This window comes from Pectinophora gossypiella, chromosome 6 (assembly GCF_024362695.1).
Source record: "Pectinophora gossypiella chromosome 6, ilPecGoss1.1, whole genome shotgun sequence".
In the NCBI taxonomy this organism is placed as follows: Eukaryota; Metazoa; Arthropoda; class Insecta; order Lepidoptera; family Gelechiidae; genus Pectinophora; species Pectinophora gossypiella.
Window position 1 is genome coordinate 1281076 of NC_065409.1, and position 19317 is coordinate 1300392.

A 19317-nucleotide genomic window follows, 5' to 3' on the forward strand; every position below is an offset into this window, starting at 1 on the left:
CACACACACAGATGTGCGTGTACGCACACTTAAAAGATTTAGTGATCTTATGTAATCGACTGACTTGTAAAGCAAGTTTATTTTTATTCCGAGTATTAACAATGTGCCGATCGCTATTTTTTGCAAACAATCCTATATGTTTTTTTACATATATTAAGTTTTTAGCAGCGGTACTCTTCTCTCACTGATATAATGTTTGGTCGCTGTAAGGGGTGCACCTTTATCTCCCAAAGATAAGACTATGAAAATCTACCCAAGAATTTAAAAAGCCATATTAATATTCGTTAAGCCATGTCTGTATTATTAGTAGCAAATCTAAACAAAATGATAAAAAAACAGTTCAAAGAAATATCATCCGCCGTATGGAAGTCATAACTTTAAAAATATAGTCCAGACGAGATTTCTATTCGCCGTAAAGTCGGTTGAACCGTATCCCCGGTTAGGGGCGAGATGGGTGAAATATGTATGCTACGATGATATGGGATGATGTATGCGTCGTAGCAATGTGTAACGGCGTTTCGTAGTCATGCTACGATTTTCGTAGAAAAGTGCTACGGATTTACTTTGTGGCATATAATAAAATAGTAGCTACGTAGTTATAAGATTTAGATATTATGATATGTTTTTTTTTAAATATTAATGTATTTTTTCCTTTGGTATTTATATGTAACATAACATAACCTCACAACTATGTCCCGAAAGGGGTAGTCATAATTACATTCCTCGCAAGATGAACAAAATTATACGAAACGAATTTATGTATCATTTAAGATAAAAGCATTTTTTTCTTTGAAGGAGTATCACTCATCAAAAATATAGATTCTATTTTCCTTCTACTGTACGTTCAACCCTATTAATTCGGACATCTACTAATTGTATGAACTATCATTAAGTAAAGTTGTATTTCTTGATATAACCAAGTTCGACTTTATCTTTTTCTCTACTTTCTACCTATCTTCTTTCTTTTTTGTTTTCCTTTTAATAGTATCTACCTACCCCGGTAGGTAATAGGCATGAGTTTATGTACGTATGTTTGTTGACTTTATCTTATATTACATTGTAGTCGCTTATAACTATAAAATTGTGAAACATGTTTTGACATCGGAAATTTTAAGTTCTGTGTTTTATTTCGCTGTAAAATTCTGAAGCGTTTGAATTTGAAGACAGCATACCATAAATAAGAAAGTATTAAATATACTTTGAAAGGCCGGTCATAGGATGGGTGACCACAAAAAAAAAGTTTTCATCTCGAGCTCCTCCGTGCTTCGGAAGGCACGTTAAGCCGTTGGTCCCGGCTGCATTAGCAGTCGATAATAACCACCAATCCGCACTGGGCCCGCGTGGTGGTTTAAGGCCCGATCTCCCCATCCATCCATAGGGAAGGCCCGTGTCCCAGCAGTGGGGACGATAATGGGCTGGTGATGATGATGATGATACTTTGAATACCCGTTGTGTACTAGGTTCAAAACAAATTACGAAAATTCTGGTTCTCACTAAATAAAGACGGGTCTAAAACTATCGAAAAAATTTTTTTTTTCTATTTAACTTTATTTATGAATTTTAATAAAAAAAAAAAAGTTATTACGGACTTGTTCTATTGCACTTTTTTATTATAAGTCCAACATTTTATCACGTTTTTCTATGACGTCACACTATGATGTATCTAGTAAAATTAAATAAGATTCACAGTTTCTTAAATTAAAATAAAGTGTGAACAAATAAACTTTTCGCTCAATATTTCGCTGTGCGGTTGCCGAAACAAAGAGTCGGCGTATACAAATCATTTTGAATGGATCCGCCAAGTTTTCTGATTGTTTTAATTTGCTGAAAACAACAACATTACGATTTGTTACCTTAGCAACAAAAGTTTCCATTTTGAGCCAATTTTCCACCGCTTATTTTTCACCCTTCCCATTTATGTTTATTTTGAATTTCAAAGTTCAGTATAATTTTGAAGACTTTAAATTGGTTTCAAACAAATTTGTCTGTAAACTGTTAGGTGCGATGACCTTTGATGTCGTTTTTAGGACCTGATTATCGACTTATATTGAGTTATTAAATTATCTTAAGTTCAGTTTTCAGTAACACAGTTGGTTCGACCGTTATAGACGGAGATACGGCAAACCACCTATCACGTTGGTCTAACAGAAAGTTCGTTTAAGTGTGGATACTTAGTTCATCTTGCGATGAATGTACCTCTGACTACCCCAGTTGTTATACAGTCGTGAGCTGATGTTATGTTATAGACCATCCTTCAATACTTACACTTCTCATCAATAGAATCAGGACACTACTAAACCAAATTACGAAATTGTATAACTTTTTTGACGTGACCTATTGTCTCAAATGGCATTCAATTCAATTCAAAACAATTTATTTCGGATAATACGTATACATCCATAATTTGTTAGTAACAATGCACTTACTTACTAGGTTAGTTAACAATCAAATTAAATATTAAAGTGTTAGTAACAATGAAACTTAATTCTATGTTAGTAGTACAACACCTATATATAACACACTGCCTTCATCCAGTGCCTAACCATAGGGCAGTCAACCCTATCCGTAATGCTATTCAGGAGGACGCTGCCGCTGCTCCGCACCCGCCGCACCAGCTAACGCATTAACTATTTGACGGACAAATGGGGAGCGCTGAGGACTCTCACCCGGTACCAAATTTAAGAGGACAGGCCTGAGGGTGCCTAGTTGGGCGCAAACCTCGACTCAGGGCATCGACCGAGAGGATAATGTTTAAAAGAATTAATCGACCCTAGTGGATCGATAGCGATAAACACTGATTGAGGAAAATCGCCAACCACGCCGGCGGGGTCGGTATCGGGGTTCTGATGTGATCTGATGTGCCTCTATGGCTGAAGTAATCAGGTCGTCGGGATCTATATTACTTACTTCAGGTACCGATATCTTTCAGTACCGTCCCTAAGCCAAGTTCAGATGCCAGTAACCTGGCATAAGCCAGGTTAGGAAAATAAGGTATAAACCTTATTTCCAATGCTGAACGTATTCAATTGTGTAGTTTTTACATAATAAATAAGTTCTATTTTCATTTTATAGTATGTACCGAACCTGACTAATTAACAGTGGTATAACTTTTTTTTGTTCACAGGCAACTGCTGGCGCCAAACTTGAGACAAACGCAATATCTTCCAAATGGTGCTGAAAGTGAAGTAAGACAGGTAAGTCGGAGTTTATTTTTTTATATCGTCGACAAGTGTTTAACGAACCATGTTATAATCGGGTACTTTCCTAGGTCAAAGATAAATTATAAAATTCTGATTAATAAATAAAGACAAATCTAGAATTACCGAAAAACATTATCTTTTTTCTATTTAACTTTATTATTAATATTTATTAATAATATAAAATATTAATAATAAAATAAAATGTAATAATAAGTGCGATATTTTGTCACGTTTTTCACAGGTTGCTTTTTCACACAAATTCCATAGTCATTTCGTGTTTTGACGTTAACGAACTTATTTGAAAAAGTAACTTATTTGACTAGTTAGAAATTAGCCTTTTTAAAGCGGTATGACACCTCGGACAAATAACAAATACAATCGACTCGTGTCTTCTACACGCGCGTATGTGTGAGTGACCTACATTGAGTCTGGAAAAATACTCATCATCATCAGTATCATCTCGCTGATTTTTTTACGTGATTTATTGCTAATATGCCGCATATGGTAACTACTTGGCCGGATGCAATTATGCAGCAACACAGTCCGTGTCTAAAAACTCGAATATTAAAGTTGTTACAGAAAAAGAAATAAATTCAACAACAATTTTAATGTCCATTCCTGCACAACTCCCAGACAGCATCAAACACAAAGGCTGTCCTAAAAATCACGTAAAAAATCGGTGGTGAATCGTAAAATTCATTCTCTCGAGCGTCCCAAAGAACACCATCTGCAAATGCATACTTTTTGCCGTCCGTCCGACCGGGCGCGCACCGCGAATTTTCCACTCGCATAACGTACCACTTTTTTTTGTCTCGACACTTTCGGCAGTTGTTTTTTGACTCGATTCCCGGACTGTGACTGGTCACAGCAACCCCTAGGGTTGTGTTTGAAAAATAATCTCTTATAACCGAAACTTTTTAGAATGCTTTTTTGAATTTTTGGTTGCTAATTTAGAGGTACAAAAGTAATCACTCTTTTGAAACTCTGGGCTTTGCGAAAAAGAACAAAAATCAGATTAGGACTTTTGTGTAACCGTTCTTTATTTATCCATAACAGAGAGTGTTTTGTAGCATATAGTGCAGCCACAGGTTCAAATCCCGACTCAGGCTCTAAACTATTCAATTCGAATTTATGAGTTTGAATCCAAGTTTGGATCGAAGATAATTTATATTATCATGTACTGAATCGTGAGAGAAGTTTGCCGCTCAGAGATCGGACTAGCGATCTGCTGCCGAATCGGGATTAAAAAACATTGAACGAACCCGTCTTGAACATCTTGACGCCAAACGCCAGTACCGAAAAACTCGACCCAAGCCCTCCTACCACTACACTTATAACTCAAGTGGGACTCTCTATTGTACTTCTTGCAACAGGACTTTCAAAACTAAATTTGGTTTTGCTAGTCACGCCCGCGCCCATGCAAGAGCCCAGGATAACACTAGCTAAAGGTGTCGCCGTCGACGAATACGTCTAGGAGGACATCATCATCATTATCATGTAGTTCTCAGAATTTGTGCCCAGTTAATGGCAACAACTTTATATTTACTAAGATACGCATGCATGCTAGATTGAAAACATATATCTTACGCGGTTTCGATTTTTTCATACAAATGTTTTTTCCCGCTAACTCCCGTTTCTGTGGGAATTTTGAAATATCCTGTTGCAACTAAGCTTTAAGTTAACTAAGGTACCTGCATGCCAAATTTTAAGCGTCTAACTTAAGCGGTTTAGTTTTTTCATACAAAAGGATTTTCCCGCTAATACCCGTTCCCGTGGGAATTCCGGGAATTCCTTTCTTAGTGCACCTCTACGGTACCTAAGCTACGTCCCTTCCAAATTTCAAGTGCCTACGTTTAGCCGTTTAGGCTGTGCGTTGATATGTCAGTCAGTCAGTTTCTCCTTTTATATATTTAAAAGATAGGTATAATTGTATAATATTATACCTCTGCATACATTTTTTTGTACATATTCTACGGATGCATTCTCTATTTAAACGTTAATATTTTTTTAAGACTATTATGCAAAGATTTAGGGTAAATACCTTGAATCGGGCGCGCTCAAACGCCATCTCCCGGATTTATATCGAAAGTTCCAGTGCAGTAGAAGATTTAAGTGGACTGCAAATGAATTGTTTCGAAGAACAAGTTAGCAAAACTGCACTTAGTTGCACAAACTATCTACTTCTTTTATGAATTGTAACCTCGCGAGACAATAAAGTTGAGAATTTGTTATTGCCCACTTTCCCTCTGCCTGATCATTTGTCTTGTCGGAAACTTTTCGAATTCGCTCCGACTTGTTTTTGGCAAAGTGATGTAAGACGAAATAAGTTCCGACGCTCTGTCCTTTAATTCAATTTATGTTCCATATAGTAACTAATCTTCTTTATGACTTTAAACTCCGTCAACTTTTTTTGCATATTTTTTTCGTAAACACATCCACATCACTGAAACAGCGTGGTGGAGAATGCTCCATACCCCTTCCAGTTGAATGAGAGGCGGCCCGTGCCGAGCAGTGGGACGTATATAAGCCATTTATGTTATTATATGTATGTTATATTATGCAAAATTATATAAAATGTAAGTGGCCAATAAAGTCAACGAGTATACATTTATTACATAAAGTCTACGTGCCAGGAATACATCAAAAATACGCCTTCAGTGACCCAAATAGCAATACGGAAGACGTTCCATCTTTTTTCATTCGGAATCCGGACTTAAATTTTAATAAAAGCGACCGGAAAAGCCTTATTTATCAATGTTTAAGTTGTAAAAAACAGCCAAGTGCGAGTCCATCCAATCCATCTGAGGACATGATAGATAAATAATGACAATGTATGATAAATACAAATAAATATATGAAATATGAAATCCAGACGTACGGCGGGCTACCATCCTTACTTGGTTGACATACCACTAATCCGCACCAAGCGCTTCGCTTCATCTTTCATAATGCGCACAGCCAAGGAATGGAATGGGCTGCCGGCGTCGGTGTTTCCTGTATCTTGTAACCTGGGGTCCTTTAAATCACGGGTGAATTGGCATTTTCTGGGTAAGCTCGTTCCAACTTCGATCTCTTCTTCTCCTCGTGGAAGAACGAAGTCGAGAGCAAACCCATCTTAATTAAAAAAAAATACTTTGGTACGAACCGCACGTCAAGTACTCCATACAAAAATCTCATTCGCGCAAGTACGAGCGAGACAGACAATCTACGCTCTCCTCTTTACTCCTTAGCAGCTTACGGCTCTTTATGACTAAAGGCACAATGCTGCTAATTCATGTAAACACCATCTAATTTAATATTAAGTTATGTCTGTCATTTTCTTATCCGCCGAAAAGGAAAGGGACGGGTAATCGACAAGCATAAAACCTATGGAATACAGGTCAATTTTAAACACAAATCTAAAACATCCCTATAAAAATTTTGCATTGGCTAATAACTATCAATCATCCGTCCCTGTCCTTTTCGGTGGATAAGAAAATAACAGGTATAACTTAAAGTAAAATTAAGAGGTGTCTGCAGGAATCGGGGCCATTATGCAAATAAATAAGAAGGCCCGGGGGGTGAAGTCGGTGCCCGAATTGGATTTGGTGCGGGGCGGAGAATTACCGTTCTATACGTATAATTCTTTGTTGTAAAGTACGTCCTTATAAAGCACACACATTCAAAATATTAATCTCAGAACCTTTGCTCTCATATTTTTTGCAAGTCACTACGCGTGGTTCCTTTTTAGGCGACTACTTTTGCAGTACGTCCTTCGTTAGTCCTATGAGGTTCTCATTAGTCCCGCTTTCATAATGCACCGCAGAAACACGTAACTTACCATGGCGTCATGCCTGTATCCCCGAAGGGGTAGATAGGGGTATAGTTTATACTTACACCCACTCCTAGGATATTTTTGCGGTGCTCAGAAACTCATCATAAACCGTACGACGCCCACTACTGGGCATATAGGCCTCCCCCATGGATCTTCACGAAGATCGGTCCTGCGCTACCCGCATCCAGCGCAGCGGCTTCCCGCGACCTTCACCAGATCGTCGGTCTACCTTTATTTATTTTTATTACTTCCCTTTGTTTGGTAAGGACATTGCAAGCTTTAATCACCTAATTGTCTTGGTTCGAAACGTTACGCCGTTGGTACTAGCTGTTAGCCATAAAACACCTCCATTAACCCACAGCGGAGCAAAGGCGGCCTTATCGCTAAGAGCGATCTCTTCCAGACAACCTTCGGAGGAGGATATATATTGTGTTTGTTACATAATAATAATAATATTTTTATTGAAAAAATATCGGTACATAGTTTTCCTTAAGTTAAGCATAGTTGACATGAATATAATTGAGTAGGTACCATAGCTGCATATAATAAGCAAAATTATATATTTTTTTTGTAAGTGGCCAAGAGTTAACGAGTATATTTTTATAACATTAAGTATATTAAATCTAGGTGCCAGGAATATATATCAAAAATACGCCTTCAGTGACCCAAATAGCAATACGGAAGACGTTCCATCTTTTTCATTCGGAATCCGGACTTAAATTTTAATAAGCGAACGGAAAAGCCTTATTTATCAATGTTTAAGTTGAAAAAAAACAGCCAAGTGCGAGTCGGAATCGCGCATAAGGGTTCCGCAGTAGACATACGACTATTCATATAATTTTTTAACAAAAATAAACTAGATTAAGATATACAATTGACGTTCGAAAACAGTCGTCTCTTTATGCGGCTTAAGAGCTTATTTTTTTATTGTACTGAGAAATTTGCTGCTTTTTCACAACTCAAAACGGTTGCAGATTTTACATAACATAGATTAGATTAGATTAATTTATTTTACATTTAGTTGTATAACACATTTTAGACACAATATAAAACGGTAACAACATAAATATGATCGTCGAAAATGATAACAAAAGAATGTCAACAAAGAAGATAATAAATTAAATTAAAATGTCAAAAGATAATAAATCAACACAATGTCATGGCTAATATGAGTAATAAATAAATTATGTATAAAATAAAATTACATTCAAGAAATTACAATATCAATTTGTAGGATTTCTTTCATAAATAGCCCATACATCCCAAAAGGCAAGGTCTTCCTCTCCTCAATCAACTGGACGGCTATGAACCATAATCCACCGCGCCCCTATAGTGCGGGTTAGTGGAGGTGTCCCAGGCTAGTAGCCTGGGACCAACGGCTTAACGTGCCTCCCGAAACTTAGAAACATTTAATTCATTTCTCATTGACATCACACGCTTCTAAGAAAAACAGTCTTTACAGACAGATGGGCAATAAAGTGATCATATAGGGTTTCATTTTGCCTTTTTTCCATTTAGGTACTTATCTAGACAAGTCGCTCGTTTTTTTCCGTAATTCATGTTTTCGACATGAGTGTATTTGTATTTTCGTACGGAACCCTAAAAACACCGCGACATTCGGCACGGAACTCGGCGGCGACGGAAACGGAATTTCAATCAGGTAGGTCTTTATTTGGCAGAGTACAGGCCAGTGGTTAGTAGCTGAAAGAAAGTTAAAAAAAACGTGCGTTTCCTAAATTACGGTCTCTTAAACATGGTTTGTATTGTAAAGCGTAGAACTACACCAGAAATAGAAAAAGTGGTCCCATTTTTTTTTTTGTAAATCGGGTCCTTTGACCACAACCAAAGTACAAGAGTGATTTATTATACAAAAGGTGAAAGGTATGTTTTACACGATTGTCGAGTTTAAATTTCGAACGAGCGAAGTAGTCTAGAATTGAACGGGAATTGAATTGTATGGGTTGATGAGGCTGGTCATCCACCTCACAACCCATACGATAGAAGAATGGCAAAAGTAGCGCGTTATTCTAAATTCGAATATAATATTTTTTTACAAATTGAAATAAAAATAATTGAATTGAATTGATTGTTTTTCAATTTATAAAAATTAAAATTTCAACGAATACTAATTACAATGAAAACTTTCATTGCAATTTTTTTAAATTAACATCACAAAAATCGACCTTCTCTGTTCTGTGATTGTAATTCCATATTATATAACTAAAAATTCTGACTGCAAATTATGATTTGTCGCAACCTTTAACTTACTAAGGTTTTACTATAGATAAAAAATGTAGTTCTGACGTTAGTCGCAAAATGATGAAAGATTTTCTGTTCGAATTCTTTACAAAAAAAAATGTGTTAATCTGGAACAAAACCCAGTTTTAACGAGTATTGTATTCATCGTAAATACATTATCATAAAGCTTTACCCACAATACAACTACTTCACATCTAATGAGCTCTTTTTTGTAAGTACTCGTTTTAACAAATAAAAAACTCTCCAAGTCTATTCATACTCAAGGGAAAACATTTTAAAAGCGAAGAAAAAATGGCGGTGTATATTTCAGAAATCCCTCTTACGCCCGCAATAAGCAATGGGAGATCTCACAATAAGTAAAACCTTTGTAAATAAAGTACGCTCAGGATATTTTTCGTCTGAAAGGGCTGGATACCGCGGATTTGTCGGTCTCAATACCAGCTTTATAACAGAATGTGAAGACAGATATCGAGAAAACATCGTTTTGGGTTGATTCGTATCATTGAGATGTGAATTCCGCACTGACTTTCCCCCTGGGACTTTAAAAAATAGTATGTCAAATCTTCGATCGTATAATATATAGCGTGTGACAAACGAACACTTTGGAAGATGATTCAGACTATGATTCTGAAACGTTATAAGAAATTTTCTGTTTAAAAATTCAATAAAATATTATTGTTTTTTTTTCCCGCAGTGGAGCAGCGTGGTGGAGTATGCTCCATACCCTCTCCGGTTGATTGAGAGGAGGCCTGTGCCCAGCAGTGGGACGTATATATAGGCTATTTATGTTATGTTATGTGTTTTTTTTTATTATTTTCAGTCCCACTGTACTTTAAGCTGCATAGAATGAATCATTTTTATTAATCAAATTTAAAATAAATAAATAAAAATGACAAATTATTAAAAAGCATCTATATAAATCGAACAGCTTAATAATTTGTATACGTATAGTCAAACGACTAATCGCGTTGATCGATTTTCGTTGCTCAATAAAATATTGAATACAATTTCAGTAAAGTAACTGCCTAATAGTGGTGTCCGTTATTCGCGTGCATTTCATCATCTACCTGGCATCATCCCGTTTTTCACGAGGTCCACTTACCTAATCTGTAGATTTGACAGGCCCGGTTTTTTACAGAAGCAACTGCCTGTCTGACCTACCAAACCGCGAGCGAACAACCAGCCCAATATAGGTTAGGTCACATACCTCCGAAGCATACCCCACATATCTTCTCGGGAATGTGGGTTTCCTCTCGATGTTTTTCTTCACCACTGGGCACGTGATAATCATTTATGATCCAAACATGAATTCGAACCTGCGACTTCAAATTTAGAGTCAAGCGTTATACCAACTGTGCCACCGCGGCTTTTAGTTCTCCGTGCATTTCTATATTCTAATCTTCTTCTAACGTGTGGGTTGTGAGGTGGATTACCAACCCCATCAACCCTGGCGTCAGGGTTACTATTGAGCCGCCAAAGGCCCCCGACATGGCTCATGTAACGCCTACTTACTTACATCAGTAAGTAGTAACCGGGACCAACAGCTTAACGTGCCTTGCGCACAGATCATCTTACTTTCGGACTATCAGGTGATCAGCCTGTAATATCGTAACCAAACTAGGGATCACAAAGTGATTTTTGTGATATGTCCCCACCGGGATTTGAACCCGGGACCTCCGGATCGTGAGCCCAACGCTCAAACCACTGGACCACGGAAGGCGTATATTCTAATTAATACATGACATAAAAAGGTTATCAGTGAATGCAAAAGGTCCGGTCCGATTTTAACGAGTGCTCTCAATCGGACGGTCTGTTGTTGCGAGAAGAGATTGCTTCGCTTAAGTGCGAAGTTACATCCAAGTTGTAAAGAGCTCTTTGTTTAACGATTCCAACTGCAGCCCGTGTTTAATTTCAATTATACGGCTCTTTCTAGTGGCTCGTGAATTGGCTACAATGTTTTTAGAAGAGGTTACTCGATTCGCCAGTGAACGGTTAAATTGTAAATTTAATTTCATAAAATATCGCTATGTAGGTACTCCCTCCTGTAAATTGAGCAAAAAACAGCCTGCAACAACTCTACTTGTAGACTACAATTGTCTGTGCGCTGCGATATTTTATGAAATTAAATTTACAATTTAACCCGCACAAGGGATTCTCTTCTCTTCTTCTATCGTGTGGGTTGTGAGGTGGAGTACAACCAGAGCCGCCAAAGGCCTGACATGGCTCATGTAACGACTACTTACTTACATCAGTAAGTGGTAACCGGGACCAACGGCTTAACGTGCCTTCCGAAGCACGGTTCATCTTACTTTCGGACAATGTGGTGATCAGGCAGTAATATACTAACCAAGTGATTGTTGTGATATGTCCCCACCGGGAATCGAAACCGGGACCTCCGGATCGTGAGCCCAACGCTCAACCACTGGACCACGGAGGTCGTTACAAAAGGGATTACCTATTTAGCCTTGTCCGGTCAACATAGACCTCGCTATACCCCGGACACTTCACACAATACACCTCGATTTACACAGACATCACACATTGACGTTATCGTACACGCGCATCTGTGTGTGTGACGTCTGACGCCCATATTATTGAAGACTATAAATAATAATAATAATAATATAATAAATAAAGCTTTATTTTCTCCCACATACATACATACATACATAAACTCACGCCCGTAATCCCTAATGGGGTGGGCAGAGCCACAAGTAATCAAAGACAACTTGCAACCACTGTTGATACGATGTCGTAAGCTGGATATTATGAACCTTATAAGGGATCAGCCTATCGCCCATAGCATTAGTCCATCATGTTAGAGGACACAATCCCTCCCACACAGACAGTTTAACAAACAACATAACGACATAACAAAGGCATAACTATAACATCTGTGTGAGAGACTGGTGTCTGTACTAGGATGCCCTGTATAACAGATCACCAGCCTCCCCACACTCCAAATCAGGTGCTAGGTATTTTATTATGTTTAAGTTACAGTTTGAATTATAGACTGTATACAATAATAAGAGTGGGATAGTTTTTTATAAGTACCTATCAGAAATAAGAAAAGGTTAAAGAACGTTCGGCATGCTTGGGTGTGTGTGTGTGTGTGTGTGTGTGTGTGTGAGTGAGTGTGTATGTGTCTCTCTGTGTGTGTGAGTGTGTGTGTGAGTGTGTGTGTGTGTCATGACATCACAAGAAGTAATTCTTCTGTTTCGCTATAATCCAGGGATTTTAGCCAGTTAAGACTAAACTAAACCTGAGGAGAGGTGAGGTAAACCTAGCTCAGCCGCAAGTGGGGAGCGGAGAGTTGCCGTTTTAGACGCAGTGTTATCCCTTATTATATGACGTTGGTCTAACAGAAAGCTTGGCGAGGTGTGGTTACTTAGTTCATGTTGCGATGGATGTACTTCTAACTATCACTCGGTCATTGGTATATAGTTTTGCTTGAGCTTATGTTATATTATGCTTATATGAAATAAACATAAAATTGCTATTCAAAATTCTAGATTAAGTAAATTAAATTCATCTTTTTTGGGGTTATGTATACGTTTTTACAATAAAATACCAGATAATATTTTAAATTTGTCAGAAAATAAATTTAAAGCTCATGTGAAGCTTACTTTATGTAAAAAAGCTTATTATAAGATTAATGACTACCTAAATGATAAAAATGTCTGGTAGTGAATGTGTTCCTCTAGTTATTAAATAACTTGTAATGTATATCCTCATTGGTTTTTAAAAGATGTGTTGCTGTTGCAGTTTCTTGTCATTTCTTCTCCTCAGCCAGAACACCTTGCGAAATGACGTAAATTCAAAAATGTTACATTGACCTTCAACAAGTTTATCCATGATAATTACGTTGAATAAATGATTCTGATTTCTGATATGTATTTGTATGTATGTATGCATATTATGTGGCGCAATATTCACCAAATGAAAGGGTAAATTGTAAATTTAATAAAATATCGCTGTTCGTTTCATAAACAGAAGCACGCCCGACCACTCAATCGGTATTTATTTATGCAAAGATACTGCCACAGCAATGAAAGCAATATGGAATGATAACACAAATATTTATCTTTGCCGCTTTCAAACATGCGTCTATTAAAATACCTTTTATTAAAAAAAAATATATTAAAAGGTATTGAGTTTTGCGTAGGTAGATAATGTATTCACAACGCGGACACATCATAGAAAAATCTAATTCGTACTGTTTGCTCCCAAACAACTAAGAGCGAACGAGACACAGCTCGCGCTTTCCCGCTTACTCGTTAGCGGCTTACGGCCTAGACTAAAGTTAAACCCAGAGGGGGTGAGGTAAGTCTGGCGCGACGCCCGATTCGAAATGGTGCGGGGCAGACGGTTACCGTTCTATATGCAGTATAACTCTTTGTTCTGTGGCATTAATCAAGCTGTAAGCAAATCAGGTGGTTTAAAATGGTGATATTGTAATTTGACATTTACGCATGTAAGAGCATGTTAACAGCCTCCGTGGTCTAGTGGTTAGAGCGTTAGGCTCACGATCTGGAGGTCCGGGTTCGATTCCCGATGGGGACATGGTCGAAATCACTTTGTGAGACTGTCCTTTGTTTGGTAAGGACTTTTCAGGCTTGAATCACCTGATTGTCCGAAAAAGTAAGATGATTCCGTGCTTCGGAGGGCACGTTAAGCCGTTGGTCCCGGCTATTAGCCGTAAAAACACCTCCACCAACCCGCAGTGGAGCAGCGTGGTGGAGTATGCTCCATACCCCCCTCCGGTTGATTGAGGGGAGGCCTGTGCCCAGCAGTGGGACGTATATAGGCAGTTTATGCATGTAAGAGCAATGTGAACAGATGTCAAATAGCAATATTTTCATTGTTTTTAGATGAATAATACCCACTCAATATGGCCTTTTTAAATCCAATATGGTCAAAATTTTAAGTACAACTCGTACGACGGCATAACGATCAATCAATCAATAATACTTTATTGCATAACGACTTATACAAATGACATAAACATACGAATAAAAACATAAGCACAATAGGCGGCCTAATAGAGATGTATATACCTTTATACTGGCCCCGATTCCTGCAGACACCGCCTAATTTTATTTTAAGTTATATCCGTCAGTTTCATATCCGTCGAAAAGGAAAGGGACGGATGATTCACAGCTCTTAATTTTAGGAAGAATGAGTAAATGAATGAATAACCCGATCAAATCAAAAAGGTACGTCACTGGTATGCAATCCGTTTGACATGCTGTCTACTAACTATGCCGGGTTATTGACTGATGTAAAATTTTTAGACGGTTGTTTTAGATTTGTGCTTAAAATTGACGTGTGTTCCATAAATTTTATGCTTGTCGATTACCCGTCCCTTTCCTTTTCGGCGGATAAGAAAATGACAGATATAACTTAAAATAAAATTAGATGGTATTTACAGGAATTAGCACCACTATATTAATATGTAGTTATAATAAAAATGTTATCTCTGGGAGTTAAATTTGATCCAAACAAAGGATCTGATTTTAAATTCAATTTAAATACTTCATGAGGAAATCAAACAAAACTGGGCGCACGTAATTTGAAAGTGAAGAAAGTAGGTTCTGTTGAGTCTGCATTCCCGGAAGTTTTGAAAGCATTAATATTTGTTCCGGGACGGTTAAAATAAATTCGTCCCTTTAATTTAATCAGACTTCACGCAGACACCGTTTCAGTGGGTTAACCTCGAGTTGAATAGAAGGCAGAAATTAGTATTACGTAATTAAAAGTTTCGGTAATTTCGGTATCTCCGACACCGGTGTTCGGCTTTCGGTCTAGCGACTTGTCTGTCGGCTATCGAGCCCGTCCAAACTCTCTATTCATCAGTCAGACAATTAAAGTGTTGAGACGGGTTTAATTGAGTTTTGAGAAAATTTTACTTCACAACTCTCTGGCAGATTAAGATTGAGAGCGATGGGCGAAAGCTCAATTGTTTTTGCATTTTACCGAATTATTGGGAAACAATCGCGGAGTATTTCGAAGATTAATGCAATAGGGTATTTGAATGGGTCACATATAAAATATAAATTAAAAAAAAATAGAAGCCAGCCTAATATGATCAAAATGTCAATCTCATTTCACTGTTTGACATATTTTCAAATTTTATTTATAAATTAACTAATAATGAGTACATCATTTGACCGATTTAATTGATGATTCACATTACAGTATTTGGATACACTCCAAAGAAAACTTTCGTTTTGACGTTTCGTGAAAAGTATCTCATTTGACTAAGAAGTCAAGTGGCCTATTCGGTAACTTTTACATCGTTAGTAATGCAAGTTTAAATTGAAAGTTGTTGAAGTACTGGCAAAAACTTAATTTGGTGTTTATTTGAGGTAAATTATTCAAAGCTCCTCAAAAATGTACTGATGTATGGCAACTCTGCGGTAGACGCAAGCAGTAAGTTCTTCGAAACAGACAAGATTTCTTTGATGTTCTTAAATATTCAAAGCTTCTGGAAGATTCACTAAAATATACATACGTCAGCGACGCTGTGGTTGTTACTAGCAGTCAGTTCTTCAAAACAGACATCATACATAGCATCACGCCTATATCCCCGTAGGTATAGGCAGAGGTGTATAGTGTTCACATTCACCCCTACCCAGCTATGTTGTAATAAGACCATCCCATGTAATAATAAGCAAGCCTATTACCATTAACCAGGCATAAAACTGGAAACAAAATGGTATCAATTTATTTGAACCTTTTGTTTCGCCGTCCGAGAGACCTCCGCCAGGTCTTGATTTGGCTTGGCTTAGCTGGAAGTCTCTAAATAGACTTCGGACTCAGGTGGGCCGAAGTAAGGACAATTTGTTCAGGTGGGGTTTCTCGGATGGCTCGGACTTAAGGTGCAAGTGCGGCACTGTTCCCCAAACGATGGAACATCTTACATCGTGTCCTGCGTGCACTCAGGAGGATCTGATGAGCGCTGCAGATAGGGCCATACTTGTTGCCGATACTATTTGGTTTGCCATTAACACGATAAGAATAATTTATTATGATCCAAATATGAATCATTTTTTATGAAAACAAAGTCTAAAATTGATTTCGAATTTAGTTCTAACCAAGCGCATCAGAATCTCTTATTAAGAAAATCTATTCCAATTCCAATCTTAAAATCTTAAAACTTAACCCCGCAAATGGTCCGTAAAATACACTTTCCGTATCCGGACTTGACAGAATTTCCGCCGGATTATCTTTCTGCGAGGTAAGCTGTGATTAAGCGGACAGTCTTTATGATTCACCTTTCGGAAAACTGCTGCCGTGGCTCGGGAATGCTAGCTTGATAGAGAACTTTCACACGTGCGGTTTTCGACGCGAGTTTGAGGGTCGCATAAGAAAATATTCTTGAATTCTTTTTTTTTGTGTGAGAATTATTAAGCTTAGTGTATCATGCGATTAATGGACCTTATTAGTAGGACCTTTTAGTCGTTACATGAGCCATGTCAGGGGCCTTTGGCGGCTCAAAAATAACCCTGACACCAGGTTGATGAGGTTGGTACTCCACCTCACAACCCACAAGATAGCAGAAGAATGGACCCTTAACAACTACATTTGGGAATATCGTCGTGGGTTTATTTTATGTATGTTATGAAATGTCAAATATGACAGTATACTTATATAACATTGTTTTAAAATATCCTATTGCGGCTCGAATTTCCAGACATACATAATACTGTGTTTTGTAATTAAAGCACATAATAACGGGTTCTTACCGCGTTTAAATGGGGATATGAGACTCCCGATATTTCTTATGTTATTATGTGCTTTAATTATGATAATAACCGCGTAAACTTAAAACAATGTATACTGTGTTTCGATCTTAAAATTCGTTGAATTCCTGTCAGTCATTATCGAATTCTATTGTTATAACCGAATAACTCTCAAACATAAAAATAATAGAGGAGAAATCATAAAAAAATAATACAATAATAATTATTATTTCTCCCCCCCCCCCATTATTCCCCTTATTATTTATTATTATTATTCTATTTTTTTATTATTTATCCTCTATTATTTTTATTTTTGAGAGTTATTCGGTAAAACTTTAATTTCCACATTTATCCGGCAAAGTAGCAAATACCACCCAAAGCGAATACATGCAAACCACTTTAAAATATTGACATCTGAATTTGAAAAAAGAAAAACCGCGCGTTCTAAAACCACTCCAATCCCCGCGTGTAACCACCCACCTGTGAAACTCGGATCGATTTACCGGCTGTTTACCCGGACACCCGGCAACTTTAATTAAACCCGGAGTAAGTCGCAAACGATGCTTCAAACGTTTAATTGCTGTTTCGCCATTCTACATCCCTCCAAGAATTGATTTAACTTAGCTTTTTATGATGTGACACAACCGTAAAGTAAGACAAGAGGTGAATATTGAAGACTTCCGCATTCGGTTTTAGGTGAAATTCGAAAAAGGTTATTTTTAATCGTATACCTCTGTATCTTCGTAGAAATATTGCTGCAACGTAAAAATTGATCCACGTAAAATATATTCTAAGTATAGGCTCTTAAAATTGATAGCCCCGATCAGAGAACGGGTGACTTCTTACACAGCGGGTCGGGATTCTTCTTCTTCTATCGTGTGAGTTGTGTGGTGAATTACCAACCTCATCAACCCTGGTGTCAGGGTTATTATTGAGCCGCCAAAGGCCCCTGACATGGCTCATGTAACGACTACTTACTTTTATCAGTAAGTAGTAACCGCGACCAACGGCTTAACGTGCCTTCCGAAGCACGGATCATCTTACTTTTTGGACAATCAGGTGATCAGCCTGTAATGTCCTAACCAAATTAGGGATCACAATGTGATTTTTGTGATATGTCTCCACCGGGATTCGAACCCGGGGCCTCCGGATCGTGAACCCAACGCTCAACCACTGGCCAAGGAGGCTCGGTATTAAATGAATATTTGGATCATAAACAATTGATATACTGTGGTTTCCAGCTTTTATACACTATTAGTGGCAATAGGCTCGCCTCGCTATATGGAATTTGATTACTTACTATAGGATAGGATTGAAATAAATTGTACGTACCATATTCAAGCGAGTCGATCGAGTCGCTCCAACGTAAAATAAAAATAAATCAATCGTTACAACTGGCTGAACCAGTCTCGTTCCGTCTTCCATTGCCTGTTATCTCGTAAACAAAATTACCGTAAACTCACTGCAGTTTAAATAAATATATCGAGGAACACGGTAGTAACAAATTTGACATGACGTTCGAACAAAGAATTGCAAAGAGTGTTTTGTTTTGTTATCAAAGTGTAAGAAGGTACGTATCTGTTTTCTACATATATAAGTAGGTAGCTAAACTTTTATGCTGAAGTGGGAGTGAATAAAAACCAGATTGTATTCAGCTGCTTACCTTACCGGGCATCTGAAGAAAAGAGACAGATGTATCATATTATGATGTGCGATGACTGAACTATTCCATCGAGGCTGCGTCTTTTTGTTTTTCAAAACGATATCAGACATAAATATGGTCTCAGACATCACAGAGTTTGACTATATAAAATAATTGTCTTAATAACAATTTTAAATTTTACTCTTTTAACATATTTCGTACCTAATTCCACTCATTTAGATCTCACTTCATTTGTTGTTAAAGTCAAAAACCAAGGCATGTAATCATAATATTTGAACTAGGTTCTCATTTTACATTTATGTTTTTGATGATTTACGTTTAAAACACAGCGAACCACGCTCCTATTACAGCACATATGCTCAAATTGTCAAGCAAGACCCGTTCGGAAAATTATATGTCCAAATTTCTTATAAAGTGGGAACCAGACACATTTACCTTATCTAAAACAGGAAGGAATAAATCAAGTAGTTTTCTCGCGAGAACGGAAAACCTGTCTCGGTACATAAGTTAGACTTTGTCGCTCTAGTCAGATGTATCGGGTAATAACCAGTTTGATCCGGTCTGATCCGGATCCGGGCGGATGGCGCCGGGGCTTGTGACGTTGTTCGACGTGTCGATAAAGATTTGTGCGACAAT

General features: G+C 37.6%; 1 protein-coding gene across 1 annotated transcript in view; it reads left to right on the top strand.

The window, feature by feature from the left end:
* Positions 1-19317, top strand: part of LOC126367298 (disintegrin and metalloproteinase domain-containing protein 11) — a 371689-nt gene that overhangs the window by 161178 nt on the left and 191194 nt on the right. The window contains exon 5 of the mRNA XM_050010750.1: positions 3125-3194. Within this exon, the coding sequence (XP_049866707.1) occupies positions 3125-3194 (70 nt within the window). The remainder of the gene's footprint in view (positions 1-3124; positions 3195-19317) is intronic.